The 17,318-nt window shown below is 44.0% G+C and overlaps 1 protein-coding gene across 2 annotated transcripts in view; it reads left to right on the forward strand.

Annotated features, from left to right (window-relative positions):
• The window catches only part of WDR75 (WD repeat domain 75), a 32,749-nt gene extending 16,444 nt beyond the window's left edge, over nucleotides 1-16,305 (forward strand). For both annotated transcript variants that reach the window (XM_081023913.1, XM_081023914.1), the window contains exons 12-21: nucleotides 1,968-2,143; nucleotides 3,559-3,722; nucleotides 6,799-6,979; nucleotides 8,370-8,464; nucleotides 8,809-8,904; nucleotides 10,272-10,441; nucleotides 11,933-11,992; nucleotides 14,145-14,285; nucleotides 14,388-14,479; nucleotides 16,003-16,305. In XM_081023913.1, the coding sequence (XP_080880039.1) occupies nucleotides 1,968-2,143; nucleotides 3,559-3,722; nucleotides 6,799-6,979; nucleotides 8,370-8,464; nucleotides 8,809-8,904; nucleotides 10,272-10,441; nucleotides 11,933-11,992; nucleotides 14,145-14,285; nucleotides 14,388-14,479; nucleotides 16,003-16,216 (1,389 nt within the window). In that variant the 3' untranslated portion in view covers nucleotides 16,217-16,305. The remainder of the gene's footprint in view (nucleotides 1-1,967; nucleotides 2,144-3,558; nucleotides 3,723-6,798; nucleotides 6,980-8,369; nucleotides 8,465-8,808; nucleotides 8,905-10,271; nucleotides 10,442-11,932; nucleotides 11,993-14,144; nucleotides 14,286-14,387; nucleotides 14,480-16,002) is intronic.
• The last annotated feature ends 1,013 nt before the right edge of the window (nucleotides 16,306-17,318 follow it).

Below are 17,318 nucleotides of genomic sequence, written 5' to 3' on the forward strand. Positions count from 1 at the left end.
TAGCTCAGGACCCACTTGGTATGTGTTATCTGTGCTCTCGTCACAGTGGCAAATAAGGCTGAGGTCTAGCAACAGTAGTTGTGGCTGCTGTTTGGGGTTGTTGGGTTTTTTTTAACATTAACTGGACATATAATTTCTGCATAGAAACAAAATACTACTAGGGCTGGGCGGTATCTGGTTTTCAACATCATGATATATCACCAGGTAAACGTTGTGTACTGATACAGTGGTAACTTGGTTCTCAAACTTAATCCGTTCCAGAAGTCCGTTCCAAAACCAAAGCGTTCCAAAACCAAGGCGCACTTTCCCATAGAAAGTAATGCAAAACGGATTGATCCGTTCCAGACTTTTAAAAACAACCCCTAAAACAGCAGTTCAGCATGAATTTTACTATCTAAGGAGATAAAATGAAAGCAGTAAACAATGTACTGCAGTCACACACGCAATCAATCAGTAGCTGAACTGGGTTCCACACAGTCACAAAAACAAAAAATAAGAGCTGCCTAAACAAAAATGCAAAATAAATAGCAAAAACAGACAGACCCCAGCGTAGCACTCAAAACGGAAGTGTGGCACTCAAATCGGAAGCATAACACTCAAAACGGAACACATTCGACCTCCAAAAAAAGTTCGCAAACCGGAACACTTACTTCCGGGTTTGCAGTGTTTGGGTTCCAAGTTGTTTGAGTACCAAAACGTTTGAGAACCAAGGTATCACTGTATATCATGATGTCTGTAATAAGGATAGAGCTATGTAGAGACATTGGCTGGCTTCACGGTTTTTCCCACATTGTTATTTTTGCATAGCGTGCGCACACACACATATACGCGATGTATTGATATATCGCCCAGCCCTAAATACAGCCCTGGCCCAGATTGCTAGAGAACAAGTAGTGAACACAAGCTGTGGGCTGGCAGTGTTGCTGTAGGTAGGATGAGGCTAAAGTATTTCAAGAAAGGCTTTGCTGGAGGTAGTGGGGAAAGCAGCGCAACTCAGGGGTGGGAAGAAGCTTATCAGATGGCATTGGGATGAGAGTGGGTGATGGGAATAAAGAGGTACAAAGTGCATATGTGTTTCTTCTCCAGTAGCTGGCTTCAAAGTGTTGGTGTTGACCTTTAAAGCCCTATACGGCCTCTGCCCAATATACCTGAAGGAGCGTCTCCTCCCCCATCGTTCTGCCCAGACACTGAGGTCAAGCTCCAAGGGCCTTCTGACGGTTCCCTCCCTGCGAGAAGCGAGGTTACAGGGAACCAGGCAGAGGGCCTTCTCGGTAGTGGCGCCCGCCCTGTGGAACACCCTCCCATCAGATGTCAAGGAAATAAACAACTATCTGACTTTTACAAGACATCTGAAGGCAGCCCTGTTTACAGAAGTTTTTAATGTTTGATCTTTTATTGTGCTTTTAATATTCTTTTGGAAGTTGCCCAAAGTGGCTGGGAAGGACCGGCCAGATGGGCGGGGTATAAGTAATTAATTTATTGTTATTATTATTGTTGGGGACTCGGGTGGCGCTGTGGGTAAAACCTCAGTGCCTAGGACTTGCCGATCGTATGGTCGGCGGTTCGAATCCCCGCGGCGGGGTGAGCTCCCGTCGTTCGGTCCCTGCTCCTGCCCACCTAGCAGTTCGAAAGCACCCCTAAAGTGCAAGTAGATAAATAGGTACCGCTTTATAGCGGGGAGGTAAATGGTGTTTCCATGCGCTGCGCTGGTGCTGGCTCGCCAGAGCAGCTTCGTCACGCTGGCCACGTGACCCGGAAGTGTCTTCGGACAGCGCTGGCTCCCGGCCTCTTAAGCAAGATGGACGCGCAACCCCAGAGTCGGTCACGACTGGCCCATACGGGCAGGGGTACCTTTACCTTTATTATTATTATTGTTATTATTGTTATTATTATTCATTGACTGACTGACCTTCCAAATGTGCATGAGCCCATAAACCTACTTCATCTCTTCTTTCAAAAAATTGCAGTTGGATATTGTGCAGCAGGAGTATATTCATGAACACGGGCTGAACCAGATTGAGTTAGTGAAGGCTGCTTTTGATTCCGAAGGCAACTGGCTGGCTACTGTAGAACAGCGGCAAGGAAGCAGCAGCGATCTTGAAATGTACATGAAACTCTGGGCTTACGACGAGCAAAAGCAAAGGTACTCATGCTTGCATTGTCTAGCAAGTTGGCAGAAAACCGGTTGTTTCAGATAATGTAGATTTGTCAGTCTCAAGTGTTTTCATTGCCCACACTTGCTGCCCCCATTAAACCTGTGACAAGATGGGACTTGAGGTATGAGCATCAAAGGGAGCATGCATGTGCAGTTGTTGCGCGTCATTACTTTGTCCATGCACATGTGCGCACACAGATCCCCCCAGCATGTGCCCTAGTGGCATGGCTGCTCCTGTTCTGTGGCCGCTGTCATGTTGGTCGGAACCTGTGTAACAGTATCCACCAAGGCAGATATGTGCCTCTTACTATGGAAACAGAAGCTCCTGCAGCTGAATGGGACACATCTGTGGTCAGCCTGAGGAAGTGGGCCTGCCCATAAAAAAACAAGTCTGAAGTAAGAGACTAGGGTGATCTCTGCTGTTTCCAAGAACTCTTCTCGTTGCGAGGCTTTTGGGGGTAAGCTGAGAGTCTGTTTGGACCCCGAGTGAGAACCCAGAGGCTAAGGGAGGGTGTGTCTCTCTCTCTCTCACACACACACACACGCATTCATTCATACCTTGGATCCCAAACACCTCGCAAGTTGAACATTTTGGCTCCCAAAGACTGCAAACCTGGAAGTGACTGTTCCGGTTTGCAAACTATTTTTGGAAGTCTGACGGGGCTTCTGCGGCTTCCGATTGGCTGCAGGAGCTTCCTGCAACCAATCAGAAGCTGCGCTTTGGTTTCCGGACGTTTTGAAGGTGGAACGGACTTGCGGAACGGATTCCGCTCAACTTGCAAGGTACGACTATATATGTAACTTTGAATCAATTACCATTTTATATGTAGCTCTGTACTGTCACAATATTTTAAACAAAATTTTAAAAATCCTTAAAGTAGCACCTTAGAGACCAACTAAGTTGTTATTGGTATGAGCTTTCGTGTGCATGCACACTTCTTCAGATACCACTTCAGATAAGTGTGCATGCACATGAAAGCTCATACCAATAACAAACTTAGTCGGTCTCTAAGGTGCTACTGGAAGGAATTTTTTTATTTTGTTTTGACTACGGCAGGCCAACACGGCTACCTACCTGTAACTACAATATTTTATGTGTTGTTCATTTTTTTGTACACTGCTTAGAGATCCTTTTATTAGCCTTAAGCGGTATAGAAATTAAATAATCAAGATATCAAATTGAATCCAGTCAGATGAAATGAAAATGTAAAATATATATATATATATATATATATATATATATATATATATATCTCCATCCTTTTTATTTTATCTATCTTATTTTCTTAGGGAGGGTGGTTATAATGTCAAAGTATAGTGCTTACGGTGATCGCAATCCGACATAGAGTTAGGTGCCCTTAAGCACCGTGGCTTCAAGGAATCTCTCTCCTCCTTTCTTGCAGCTTTACTCTGAACACAAGAATAACCATGCCGCATGAGGATTGTGTCACAGCTATGTGTTTCCGTTGCACAGACGCATCTGAAAATATAACCCCGACTTTGGTAACGGCTGGCAACGATGGGCACTTCAAAGTCTGGATGCTACTGGTTGACAATGATGGTGAAAGTGAGTAAAAGGATGGTGGTGTAGCTGTAAAATACTACATTGTGCTTTTATTCACCATAGAGAGGGGGGAAATCCTCTTCTCTCTGTTTACTGATAAGGGCAGGGGACTTGAAACAAGGCAGAGCAACACTTTTATCCTTCCATAGATTCACATAGTATGCTTCTGATGCCTTTAGATTGTGCTTGTTTCATCCTCAGGTCAGAAACAAGAGGTTCCCACGGAAAACACAGGGCAAGTCTGGGATTGTTTTCTTTTTGGTTAATAAATTGTTTTTATTAGTTTTCAATTACAGTCCAATAATAGCCTAATTGGACGCGGGTGGCGCTGTGGGTTAAACCACAGAGCCTAGGACTTGCCAGTCAGAAGGTCGGCGGTTCAAATCCCCGCGACGGGGTGAGCTCCTGTTGCTCAGTCCCTGCTCCTGCCAACCTAGCAGTTCGAAAGCACTTCAAAGTGCAAGTAGATAAATAGGTACCACTCCGGCGGGAAACGGCGTTTCCGTGCGCTGCTCTGGTTCGCCAGAAGCGGCTTTGTCATGCTGGCCACGTGACCCGGAAGCTGTACGCCGGCTCCCTCAGCCAATAAAGCGAGATGAGCGCCACAACCCCAGAGTCGGTCACGACTGGACCTAATGGTCAGGGGTCCCCTTACCTTCAGTAGCCTCATTATAACAATATCAATTTACAGGGAATTGCTGGGTTTTAGGGGGGGGGGCAAACTGAAATCAATGGAAAACTTAAGGAGCCAACTTATGGATTGGTTGCAATATCACCAGACACAAATTAGATAGAAATAATTGATTTTTGGACCAAAGCTCACAATTAAAAAAAAATTCTTACAACGTAAGGGTAAACTTCTGTCTAAAATGTATAATTTTTAATTAGAATGGGAAACAAAAGACAAGCTTGTTAAAGCTTCAGTGACATACTGGGCAATAGATATAGGACACAACATAGATCTTAACCTCTGGGAGAAACTTTGGAAAAAACGACCTGAAATTTACTGCATGTTATTCATTGAGAAAGAACTACTTGGAAATGATTCATAGATGGTATTTAAGTCCGAGTAGGTTGGGTAAGAATTATAAGGCGGAATCAGATACATGTTGGAAGTATAAATTGAACTAACTTTCAGAGGAGAGTTGCCGAATCATAAATGTAGAGAAGAAAACTTTAAATAAAGAAACTGTAGGCTCTCCCCCCCAATCTTTTGCATCAAGTGAAGTCTTATCACAGATTCAAACCTTAAAGTCCTTGCAGTTGGTTTGTTCCGCAGTTTGCGATCTCATCTCCTCTACCACACACCTGTACTTTCGTCAAATTAAGCTCTAATTAACAGGAGAACCTCTGCTTCTTAATGGCGGCATTGGAGGGTTTTCACCAGGCAAAGTGCTTTTCCACTCAGCGCCTCTCTGCCCCCCCGCATTCCATGCCGGAGCGAGAGACAGGTACCGAGACGAACTGCAAGTGAAGCCCATTCCTCCTATCCCTGAGGGGGAGTTTGCAAGGATGATTTACCATCAATCATCCTTTTTCCTTCACCTACAATCTCCTGCCTGCAATCTATTAAGGCAGAGCGGAACCGGAAGCCAAGTCTGGGATTGTTTTCAAACAAAAAGGCATATGTTCCTATGCCTGGCATTCAGCAAAAGACATATAGTCCCCATTTAATGTGGTATATAGTGCCTCTTTAATGTGGTACTGACGACTCCTACAACACAAGTCTGAAATTGGCCTTGGACACATCCCAGGAAAAACAGCTGAGGTGGTCACACACCTCAACTATCCTTTTTCAAGATTTAAGTACTTCCTTCTAATCAAAACAGTGAGTCATGTTTGTGCCAGGAAAAGCCTACACGTTTGTGATCACTATCCCAGAATTGCTGTTGAAGTTGATGTCAGCAGAAATATGCAATTTAAATAAGGTAATGGCTTATTTAACGTTTGATTAAATGCTCAAGGAGCGCACACAGTTAGCTATTAACTAAGTGCCCTCACCTGATTCCAGGATTTCTGCTTGCCCACAGGAAGTGTGGCACTGCTGTCTGGTGACAATGGCAAATCCCAGCCTCAAAAGCTTCAGCTATGGGCAGCGGTCATCTCAGCAATTGCACAACAATCCCCATACCCCAGGCATAGGCAAACTCGGCCCTCCACATGTTTTTTGGGACTACAACTCCCATCATCCCTGACCACTGGTCCTGTTAGCTAGGGATGATGGGAGTTGTAGTCCCAAAACATCTGGAGGGCTGAGTTTGGGGATGCCTGCCCTACCCTCTTCCCAGCTTCAGGGTTAGGAAGAAGGTGGGGAGTGTTGTGGCCACAGGACCAAACAGTCAAGCATCCCCTGCCACTCCACTTCCTGCCCTAAGAAGGAAGACGTGGTGGAAGGCTGCTGTTCCAATGCGGGGCCCAATGTGTAAGCCCCGCCTCCCCTCATGGAAAAGGCAATGAAGGATTCTTGGTCTTCTGCAGCCAAAGAGAGACCAGGAAACCTCCCTTTTTGACCAAAGGTCTGGATCGCCTTGCCACATGATGCATCTAAACTTTCAATGGGTGAGACAAGTGATCATAGTTCTTGGCTTGGGTAGGTAAAGGGAAAGGGACCCCTGACCATTAGGTCCAGTCGTGACAGACTCTGGGGTTGCGGCGCTCATCTTGCTTTATTGGCCGAGGGAGCCGGCGTACAGCTTCCGGGTCATGTGGCCAGCAGGACCAAGCTGCTTCTGGCAAACCAGAGCAGTGCACGGAAACGCTATTTAGCTTCCCGCCAGAGCGGTACCTATTTATCTACTTGCACTTTGACGTGCTTTCGAACTGCTAGGTTGGCAGGAGCAGGGACCGAGCAACGGGAGCTCACCCCATCGCAGGGATTCGAACTGCCGACCTTCTGATCAGCAAGTCCTAGGCTCTGGTTTAACCCACAGCACCACCCGCATCCCCTTGGCTTGGGTACCAAAGCCAAATGGAAATTGTGGACCCCTGCCTTAATATTCTTACATACTATTTATCATGTTACTCAGTTTTAACACATCTGTCCTGTTATAAACGTGTGGGATTTCTTTCTCTTTAACAGATCAAAGCATAACTTGGGCCTGCGACTTCGTAGGAAGCTATCACAACTATCAAGCTACAAATTGCTGTTTCTCCGAAGATGGCTCTTTGCTTGCAGTCAGCTTTGACAAAATAGTCACTGTGTGGGACTCGGAACTGTGGGATCTGAAATGTACTTTCTGCCATCTTCCTGGGACTATACGGTAAGTAACCATGTGCTCCTTTAATTTAAAGCAGGTTTTTGGGTTTTTTTTAAAAAAAAGGTTCATTGAAGAATGTAATGAAACTAACCTAATATTTCCCCAAAGTTTTAAAAGCATTAATCCTTAATATCAGAAACTTCTTTATTGGGCCCTTCTGAGCTTTCACAAGAATCGATGGTTTTAAGGGAAAGATCTTTAAATAGCAACAAAGCTCTGTAACAAAACCAGCTTATTTTTTACATGTGTCCAGAATAATCTGTGCAGAACTAGAAATTGCATTGGGTGGGAAACAAACACCCATCTTCCCTCCTGCAGCCACCAGCCTTCCCTCAAATTTTGCCCCAGATGGTCCTCAATCCTCTGGAGCAGATTATTGGACTCATGGAAGTTTAGGCCTTGAGTAGGAAGTGGCAGTTCTGTCATGTGACATTGGGTATTGCCTACAGTTTGATTTCAACAAGACTGTAGAATACCTTGCGCTTTTGGACTTACCTTCTTGCATGCTGCTTGCTTCCCCTGCCTAGTTTATTTATTGCAAAAGTTTCCTAAAGAAATCTTGCCCTGCTTTTTTTAGCACCTGCCCACACCAGTATTATCTTAAGGGGGATTACAACAGAACAGGTTTGCTAAGAAGCTGTAAGCTCTACAATTAGCCGAGAAATGCCTCTCTGTTTATTTAGAGTAAACATTTACCTGGTTGCAAGGGGGGGGGAATCTCCCTTGTTGGAATTAGAGCGTCATAAAATAAGAGTCTGAGCGCAAACAAAATTGCTCTTGAGAGCGAGAAGAAAGAGAAAGGTTGTGTGGTGGTTTAATGGAAGACTTCGGCCAGTCCTGACTCCTGAATCCCTGATTTGCCTAGGCATCAGTGGTACCCATTGTGACAACACTTTTTAATGTGTGGCAGGTCTCCAAAACTGTAATAAACCTCTTTCTTTTGAGCACACATATAGCCTTTCACTTAAAATTACTTGCTTAAACTGTATACTAAAGCATGCAGAAGGTAGATTCCCATCTTTTACCCATCTGTGAGGTATGAGCTTTTGAGCCAGGATTGGGGAAAATGAAGCATGGCACCTAAGGTAGACATGGCTGGCCTCCCGCCTGTAACCATTTCAACCATGGAAATAGCAGAAATAGCTGCCTGAAGTGAGCTAGGGTTGTCTTAGATCAGGCATGGGCAAACTCTGCCCTCCAGATATTTTTGGGACTACAACTCCCATCATCCCTAGCTAACAGGACCAGTGGTCAAGGATGATGGGAATTGTAGTCTCAAAACATCTGGAGGGCAGAGTTTGCCCATGCCTGTCTTAGATTATATAGTGACCCTACAGTGAAATATCTCATGCACACTACTAATTAACATTATCTTTGTTATTTATTCTTCCAGAAACCTGTGTTTTGGGAGGCAGAGTTGTTCAAAATACCTTCTTGGCACCACCAACACTGGATTTTTGTGCTGTTGGAACTTGCTGAGCTGTACATGTAAGACCATTTTATCACCTTTCCTTCCTTCCTTCCTTCCTTCCTTCTGTTCTTTCTTTGATTAAAAATTGGTCATTCTGAGAGAACCCAAGGAGGCAAATTGCTTTATATTTCAGCTTAACACCAAATACTTTTAGTTTTTATTTATCCAGTCGTTGGAACCGTATCGCATAAAATTATACGGCAGGTATTGTTGCTGAATCCCCAACCGACCTCCGCTCCCCAATTCAGATCCTCCACTTTGAAAGTTCTCTTAGCTGCATTCATGGTTTGAATTAATTGCAGTGCTGTCCTCCTTGGGAGTCTGTGGTTCTCCGTCATAATCTGGTTATTTTGATTTTCAGTGGAATGGAGTGCCCAATTAAATGTCATTGTTCTGCAGCCAGATTGTCTGTCTGAGAACATCGTCGCGGTTTCATCCCACTCAGAATACTCAGATGGTGAGCATAAAGACCTCTTTCATTTTTGTTAAGGATCACTGGCCAAAACTGCAGAACCCTACTGCCCAGGAAAATATTTTGCTTCCTTGGACTTGAAAGCCACTTAAAATAACTCTTTAAAATAGGCCGCTCTTGTCTACATGGAAACTATATCATGGTTTGGATCTTAAGACAAGAAAGTTTGCTGATGGAATGTTTCTCATCCCCCTTGTACTCAAACCTAGCTTTCAGGCTTCCCCATAAGCCTCTGGTTTTCCTCTGTGAGAACAGAATCCTGGACCAAGTGGGCTGTTCTTTTCCCCCACAACTGCATCCCCAAAATGCCCATCTATAAGATTGCTGGTACTTCTGAACCAGGCTGGAGCATGGTGGGATTGCTGGGTGAGAGGACAACGATTGGTTGGCCTGAACTTCCTTGTGTCTGCACCCAAACCCCTTTTATCTAGAGCAGGCATCCCCAAACTCTGCCCTCCAGCTGTTTTGGGACTACAATTCCCATCATCCCTGACTCTGACCACTGGTGTTGTTAGCTAGGGATGATGGGAGTTGTAGTCCCAAAACAGCTGAAGGGCTGAGTTTGGGGGCGCCTGATCTAGAGCAAGGTAGACTTTCCATTACCGAAGTAGGGCAATCTGTCTAGCAGACCTTTGGGATACCATGTCGCTTAGAGTCTTGCCCTGAGATCTGTTTTCTGGCTTGTAGATTTTCATTATAAGAAAGCTATTTTAATGAAAAAGGCCCCCTGACAGTCTTGGCACCGCAGAGCCTTTTAATAACTCTCACCCCCTACTGGGCCAGATCAGGTGAGCGATAATATCTTGTTCACATTCCTTGTTTTCTGCACGTGGGGTGGTTGTTGTCAGGGAGTTTAAAGTCTATGGTGGGGGGGAAACCTATTTCCATTTCAGGAGTTCCTTTTTACTGTTCTTTATCCTGCAATGTGTGATACTCTACAGCTGGGTTGGGCAGCCCATGGTCCTGCAGATGTTGCCAGACTACAATTCCCATCATGCCCAGCATTTAGCCATACTTCCTAGGGCTGATGGGAGTTCCCCATCCCTGCCCTGTAGCCTATTTCTCACTGAGGTGGTACAGTCCAGTGACAGGTTTACTAACTGACTGAGAACTAGGCCTATCATGCTGTATCTTGATCCATACTATTCTTTGTTGTTGGAACTCTGTAGACAGTGGACTGGTTTATTTAGACTTTGTTGATAGGTTCCCATATAAGTACCAGGAGCTATACTGAATGTATGGGTTTCTTTATCATTTTGTGACCATGCATTGACTTCAGACCTCAGAAAAGCAACGCAGAAAGCGGTTCTTAAAGACTAAAATTCTCTTTTTCTTCTTTTTCTTCCCCTCAGTATTTGTATTCAAACCCTGTGAGCCGCAGCCTTTGTGTATCCACAGAAAGGTCTGCAGAGGCCAAGTCCGGTGTGCCGTCTTTGTTCCAAGAGATCTCCCCGAGTCCATTCATTCAGAAAAATATCAATGGCTCAGCCAATCTCAGTTTTACTTCTTGACTGAAACACTTGTAAGTGTTTAAATGCGCATCCGGGACAATATTGCAATGAGTTGTTAAGTGCTCAGAAAGCCAAGTTGTCGTGCTAGTCATTTCTGTAGCCCTTTTCAGCTCTGCTACCCTTACCTACCATTAACATGGTGAGACAGGACGAGAGGTCATCATTTAGCCGCAAAGCTCACAGGGGGACCTTGAGTCAGTTGAGAGGTAAACCTGAATCCCTCACTTCGGAAATCAATGTTGTGCCTGATTTCGGTACATATGAATTGCTCCCTTTCTTGGTATAAGAAGCTTTCTGGACAAGACTGCCTTAACTCAGAAATCTTCTGCTTCCTTTTTTTAATTACAGTGGTACCTCGGGTTAAGTACTTAATTCGTTCCAGAGGTCCGTTCTTAACCTGAAACTGTTCTTAACCTGAAGCACCACTTTAGCTAATGGGGCCTCCTGCTGCCGCCGTGCCACCGATTTCTGTTCTTATCCTGAAGCAAAATTTTTAACCTGAAGCACTATTTCTGGCTTAGTGGAGTGTGTAACCTGAAGCGTATGTAACCCGAGGTACCACTGTAGTTCTTACTAGGGGAGATGGGCAATAGTTCAGTAGGTAGGGCAAGAGACTCTTAATCTCAGAGTCGCTGATTCAAGTCCCACACTGGGCTACAGATTCCCGCGTTCGGGTTTGGATTTGGATTTTGGATTTGATATCCCGCTTTATCACTACCCTAAGGAGTCTCAAAACGGCCAACAATCTCCTTTCCCTTCCTCCCCCACAACAAACACTCTGTGAGGTGAGTGGGGCTGAGAGACTTCAGAGAAGTGTGACTGGCCCAAGGTCACGCAGCAGCTGCATGTGGAGGAGCGGGGACTCAAACCCGGTTCCCCAGATTACAAGTCCACCGCTCTTAACCACTACATTGGACTAGATGACCCTTGGGGTCCCTTCCAACTCATATGATTCTGTTCTATTCTAGTCTAAATGTTAGCTAATCATGTGAGTTTTAGTTTCATAAGGGTAAAATCAGTCATGTTGACAAAGCTGTCATACATTGTTTCTTTTTGATTCCTTCCTAGAATAAGAAAGAGAAATGCCTTGACCACAGGGGTGCCTTTCTTCCACAATTTTATACGTACTTCTGTTTAAAACCTTTCAGTCAGCTAAAAAATTGTCAGGTGATAGGGATATAGACTGATAATAATGTCATTTTTACTTGTAGTCAGTTAAATCATGCAGTTTTATTTGGTCCCAAACAATACTGTCAAATACTAATGAATATCCCTAGTGTCCCTTGAAAAGAAAAAAGAAATCATTTCAAACAGCATTAAACCTTTCATGCTTCATGTTATATCTCTTCTGGATTTTGTTTTTAATGAGTAAATGCTTATATTTCTTAAGTGCATATGCTACAAAATAAATCATGTGGATTGTGTGCCATATTTTCAGACTCACTGAAATCCTACCAAAAGATAGTTTTTCGTAATAGTGTTTCTTCCTTCTGAATGTTTAGGAATTGATGACATTTAGCACAAAGACACCAGAAGAGAGACTTACACCTTCCAGCAGACAGGTAATTGTTCTTTAAAAGAAGTGAACAGGAATTCTAAATGAGTCTACATTCCATTCTGTGTGGTTTTATTGAACTGTATTAAAAATCGGTTTGACTTATATTAAGTTTTGGATCCAAATATCTCCTTCTGGGTGGTGTGCAGTGCACCATGGTGGGACTGCAGGGGTAGAAGATCTACTTTGGAATAGACCCTTGGGCCCAATCTACCCAGTCAACTCTGTCATACTAGATTCCCATTTCAAGAGATTCTTGTCAGTAGCTTAGGGATATGCCAGGAATCTTGCTAGCATCCATAAAATGATAGGCCTGTGTTCCTAACTTTTTCAAACCTTGGGTGAAAACACAAGTGTTTGGGCCTCTTTTTTAATTGTACCATGGTGATTATTGGGCTTGCTGATCAGAAGGCCGGTGGTTTGAATCCCAGCGACAGGGTGAGCTCCCGTTGCTCTGTCCCAGCTCCTGCCAACCTAGCAGTTCAAAAGCTGCAGCAGGAAGGTAAACAGTGTTTCTGTGTGCTCTGGCTTCCGTCACGGTGTCCCGTTGTGCCAGCAGCGGTTTAGTCATGCTGGCCACATGACCCGGAAGGCTGTCTGTGGACAAACGCCCGCTCCCTTGGCCTGAAAGTGAGATGAGCACCGCAACCCCATAGTTGCCTTTGACTGGGCTTACCCGTCCAAGAGTCCTTTACACTTTTTACCTAGTTATTTTTTAAAAAAAAAATATATCTGCATCACACTTGGACTTGGGAGGGGGAAAGTTCTATCTTTAAACTGCTTTATCAGTACAGAAATGCATGAAAAGCTAAGCTTTTGGCATTTGCCCAAATTTAAATTATGTCTGCCTAGGCAAGGATGAAGTGAGCACTTAATTCTGTTTATGCTTTACTCATAAATAAGAAGCGAGCTGGAAAAAAGATACCTGCCTTTCTAATTTTTACAATTGCAAAAATAAAATAATTTTGTAATTACCCCCCCAGTATACATAAAAAGGTACAACTAGCCCAACATAAAGCCTTATAACAGCCATCTAGAGCCATACAGTGGGCCAGGAAATAAATGGTGGCAGATCTCAGGCTGCCAATGGGACATTTGGCCCCAGCAATGTTCAGGAGGCCACCAATTTGACTTCACCCCTGGAGGCGCACTCCACTGTCTTTGGAGACAGACGGGTGCCAACAACAAGGAGCATAACTAACTTTTGAATAACATATGGCTGGATCCAACCACTAGTAATTGCGGGGAGTGGGGGGTGTCTCTCAAAAGAAGCTGTTGGGTTTTTCTCTTAGCCTGCTTGCTTGCTGTTAAAGTGTGCTGTCATTGAATTCAGAGGGATTCTCATTACAGCTTTGCCCTCAAGAACTTCTAATGGTTCTTTATATATCCAAAAAAAGGAGCCAGTCACTGTAAGGAAGCCATTGGGGACAAACCTGGGAATCCTGTGCCCCTCCGGAAATTGTTGGACTCCAATTCCCATTAGCCCCAAGCCAAAAGTTGGGGATTCTAGGGCAGGGGTCTGCAACCTTTAAGACAAAAAGAGCCACTTGGACCCGTTTCCGAAGAAAAAAAGAACTGGGAACCGCAAAACTCGTCATTATAAAAATAACTTTTTTGTCACTTTTTTATTATTTCTTTGTTTGACCCCTCAGAATTACTCCTCCTCATAGAAATAAATGTTAAATTAACAAGTTACATTTTTGTGTGTGTGTGTTCTTCACTCCCCTTCAAAACAGTGACCAGCGTACATGCCCCCTTTCAATGCAGTGACCAGCGTACATGCCCCTTACAATGTAGCGGGCGGGCGGGCAGGAAGGTGACGTCGGGACGGTGCGTGACTAACGCACGCACCGCCCCCATGCGACGTCACAGCCAGTACAGCGCCTGCCACAGTGGGGAGTGTCGGGGCGCACAATGCGCCTCCTCCCCTCGCTAGTATCCGCCCCGGAGCCGCAGCAAAGGTGTAAAAGAGCCACATGTGGCTCCGGAGCCGCGGGTTGCAGACCCCTGTTCTAGGGCTTTGCTTGACTTTTCTCCGGTTGCACTTCCCCCTCCTTTAATTTAATAACTTTGGACACCAAAGTGGGTGGGAGGCAGGGATTTAAGTACCCTGTTCTGTTCTTTAACTCGGGTCTGTTTTCTCCATCACCACTTTTTAGTTGGCAGTTGAAGAGAGCTTCTCCATGACTCCTTTTTACCTGCTACTGGGAAAGCACCAGCAACAGAACAAAGAGGCTACAGAAACTGGGAGACTCCCTGTTCAGAAGAACTTTGCACAAGAATCGCCTGCCGTCAAAGAAGTAAGAATAAACATGATGCCTGTTCAGGAACATGCAAATACTGACTACCATTTAACAAGCTTTCCTTCTTATTGTGTCCTTTTTTTTCCCTTTCCTCCCCAGCTTCTTCACACTCCAGCTCATGTCTTACCGTCTGCCTCTTTCCTGTGCCCCATTTTTATCAACTCACTGCTGCTATCCAAAGCCAATAAAAGGTAAGAAGCCCTCAGTTTTTTAAACGTTTGTTTTCGAAGGGAGTCGACAATAAAACTGAACTTTACAGAACAAAAGAAGGTCGCGCACAACATTTCCCCCTATCCGCTTACATTCTGAGGTGGTGGTTCTTCGCGAAGCTGAGTTAAGAGGGCATTAACACGTTACCATTGTCATAGAAACAGAAGCATTTACACTGAGGTGTCCTTTGAAAATGACTCTTGCCCTATAGGAGGCACATCCACATTCACAAGAGATATGGGTGAGAAGAAAAGGTATTAAAACATAATTCTCCTATTTGGGAACCTGGTATGATGACACATATCAGGTGGGCTAGAGAATCTCATGTCTGAGGTTGCATTCAGACACGGAGCGTTATTTCATAATTTCCTGATCATTAACGGTAATGTGTCAATTCTTATATTCCTTTGACACAGCATAACTTTCTTCCATTAGAGAACACTGCCTTTTTGATCAGTATACTGCCGTGTCACACTAAATTTTAAACGTTTGGAAAGGACAGTGTGCCAGAACACTGCCTAAAATTTCATCATGGAATTACAATGTAAAACTGCAGTTTTCTGGGTCACCAGAAAACTGGGCTACACATATTTTTTTCTGGAAACACACAGAATTTAGCACTAAACTTTGGCTAGATTCCACTAGTTTTCCAAAAGTGGCTTTTACATCATGCGAAAGATCACATAAGGTGTAAATACAGTCGTACCTTGGTTTTCGAACAGCTTAGTTTTTGAAAGTTTTGGCTCCCAAACGCTGCAAACCTGGAAGTGACTGTTCCAGTTTGCAAACTAGTTTTGGAAGCTGAACGTCCGACGGGACTTCTGCAGCTTCAGATTGGCTGCAGGAGCTTTCTGCAGCCAACCAGAAACCACACTTTGGTTTCCAAATGTTTTGGAAGTCAAACGGACTTCCAGAACGGATTCTGTTCGACTTCCAAGGTACGACTGTAAAGGAAACATTGTGAAAATGGAATTAAGTGCTGTCTCAGCACAGCCTGAGACCTGTGTAGCTAGGCCCAGCATGTTCAGCATAACTATTTTATAAAATACTGAAAGGTTTAGTGTGTATTATTATGAGAGGTTGTGTGTAAAACTGAATCTTAGCAAAAGCTAGTTTTAAAGGCACCTCCACTGCCTATACACTTCAGGAACATTTCTAGGCCTTTCCCGGCCGTGCCTGTTTACGGAGTATTTTCTTTGTGTTGGGATGCATTGAAAAGCTTAATTCCCTCCTAATTTGTGTTTCCTGCTGATCTCCCACTGCTTCAGATTATTCTGCGACCTTTATAATTCCCATTCTCTTATTGGTGACTTGTATGGAAACTTTTTTCCAATTTTAATAAGTCCACGTCCCCCGTCATACTAAAGCTTACTTATCATATTCATGAGAATCTTAAGAAAAGTATCTACAACCCAGCAAATATTCTAGCTCTGAGACTTGTTATAAATGTCTCCGTGGTCTCAAATGCACATTTCTATTGATCCTTCCGTTTGTATTTTTATAGCACTAGTGAAGTTGCCAATGAAGTGGAAATGGAAAGCGACAACAGCGAGAATGAATCGGAGGAGGAGGACACGGAAGTTGCTAAAATGGACTCAGAGGCACCACAGGCAACAGATTGTTTGGAGGAAAACATTCCACCTAAATTGTCAAAAGAACAAGAAAAAAATTTGCGCCAGTTAAGAAAAATGGACTACAGCTGGGCATCTGTTCTCTAGACACATAGTATTGTGGACTACATGTATTTATATTTCTTACCAATAATTCCACAAGATGTCATTCTTTCAAATAAAGGATTGCGATTTTCCAGGATGCTTCTTCACTTCTTGGAATAAATTGTAACAAGTGTCTCCCGCAGTGAAGTCTTTGAAGCAAGCATTTTTATGGTTTATTTACAGAAAATGTGTTTTTGTAGGGGAAACAATTCAAAACAACTGCATGCTTCTATCTCTAGGTTTTATCCAAGGTCCAACTGGTTTTACAAAGTGTTGAGGTTTTGAAATGGGAGTTACTCTAGAAATTGGAAGACTTGCCATTGTTTTCTGAAAGCACAGTGAACAATCCTAGCATGAGGCACCCGTCCTTCAGGAGGGACAGCAAACTTGCTGAACGAAATGTAAGTATTTATTAATCTACATTCCTAAGACGTCCAGGAGCGCTTGAGGCAGAATTTGAAATGCAAGCCGCAAAACAAATCCACTTTTGTCCAGTGCAGACAGCAGGAGCAAAATAGGTCACTGGATAATAAGTCACTTCTGAACTCTCAAAATAGCCTGCTCAAAACCTTTTAGTAGAAAGCATTGGGTGGGAGAAATTATATGCATGCTCACCAAGATGAAAGAATAGTGAAATTAATACTGTCGACCCCAGGGACCATTTCAAACAACACTGCCTCCCATGATAAACTGCTTTTGGAATGGCGATGTCAACAGTTCCACTATGCTAGTATAAGAACCTTCTGTAAGCCCAAACAACTCTGAATCCAGTGCGTGTCTGTGCATGTGTCTATAGGTATGCATGTTAGTGGTGTTGAACTCTGAAGAAGCATCTATCTTAAGTACAACTGTTACACAATAAGCAAAGGAATATGTGGTACCTCTGGTTACAAACTTAATTCGTTCCGTAGGTCCATTTTTAACCTGAAACCATTCTTAACCTAGAATCATAGAGTTGGAAGAGACCACAAGGGCCATCGAGTCCAACCCCCTGCCAAGCAGGAAACACCATCAGAGCACTCCTGACATATGGTTGTCAAGCCTCTGCCTAAAGACCTCCAAAGAAGGAGACTCCACCACACTCCTTGGCAGCAAATTCCACTGT

The sequence above is a fragment of the Podarcis pityusensis genome, assembly GCF_964106645.2.
Source record: "Podarcis pityusensis genome assembly, chromosome: 1".
Lineage (NCBI taxonomy): Eukaryota > Metazoa > Chordata > Lepidosauria > Squamata > Lacertidae > Podarcis > Podarcis pityusensis.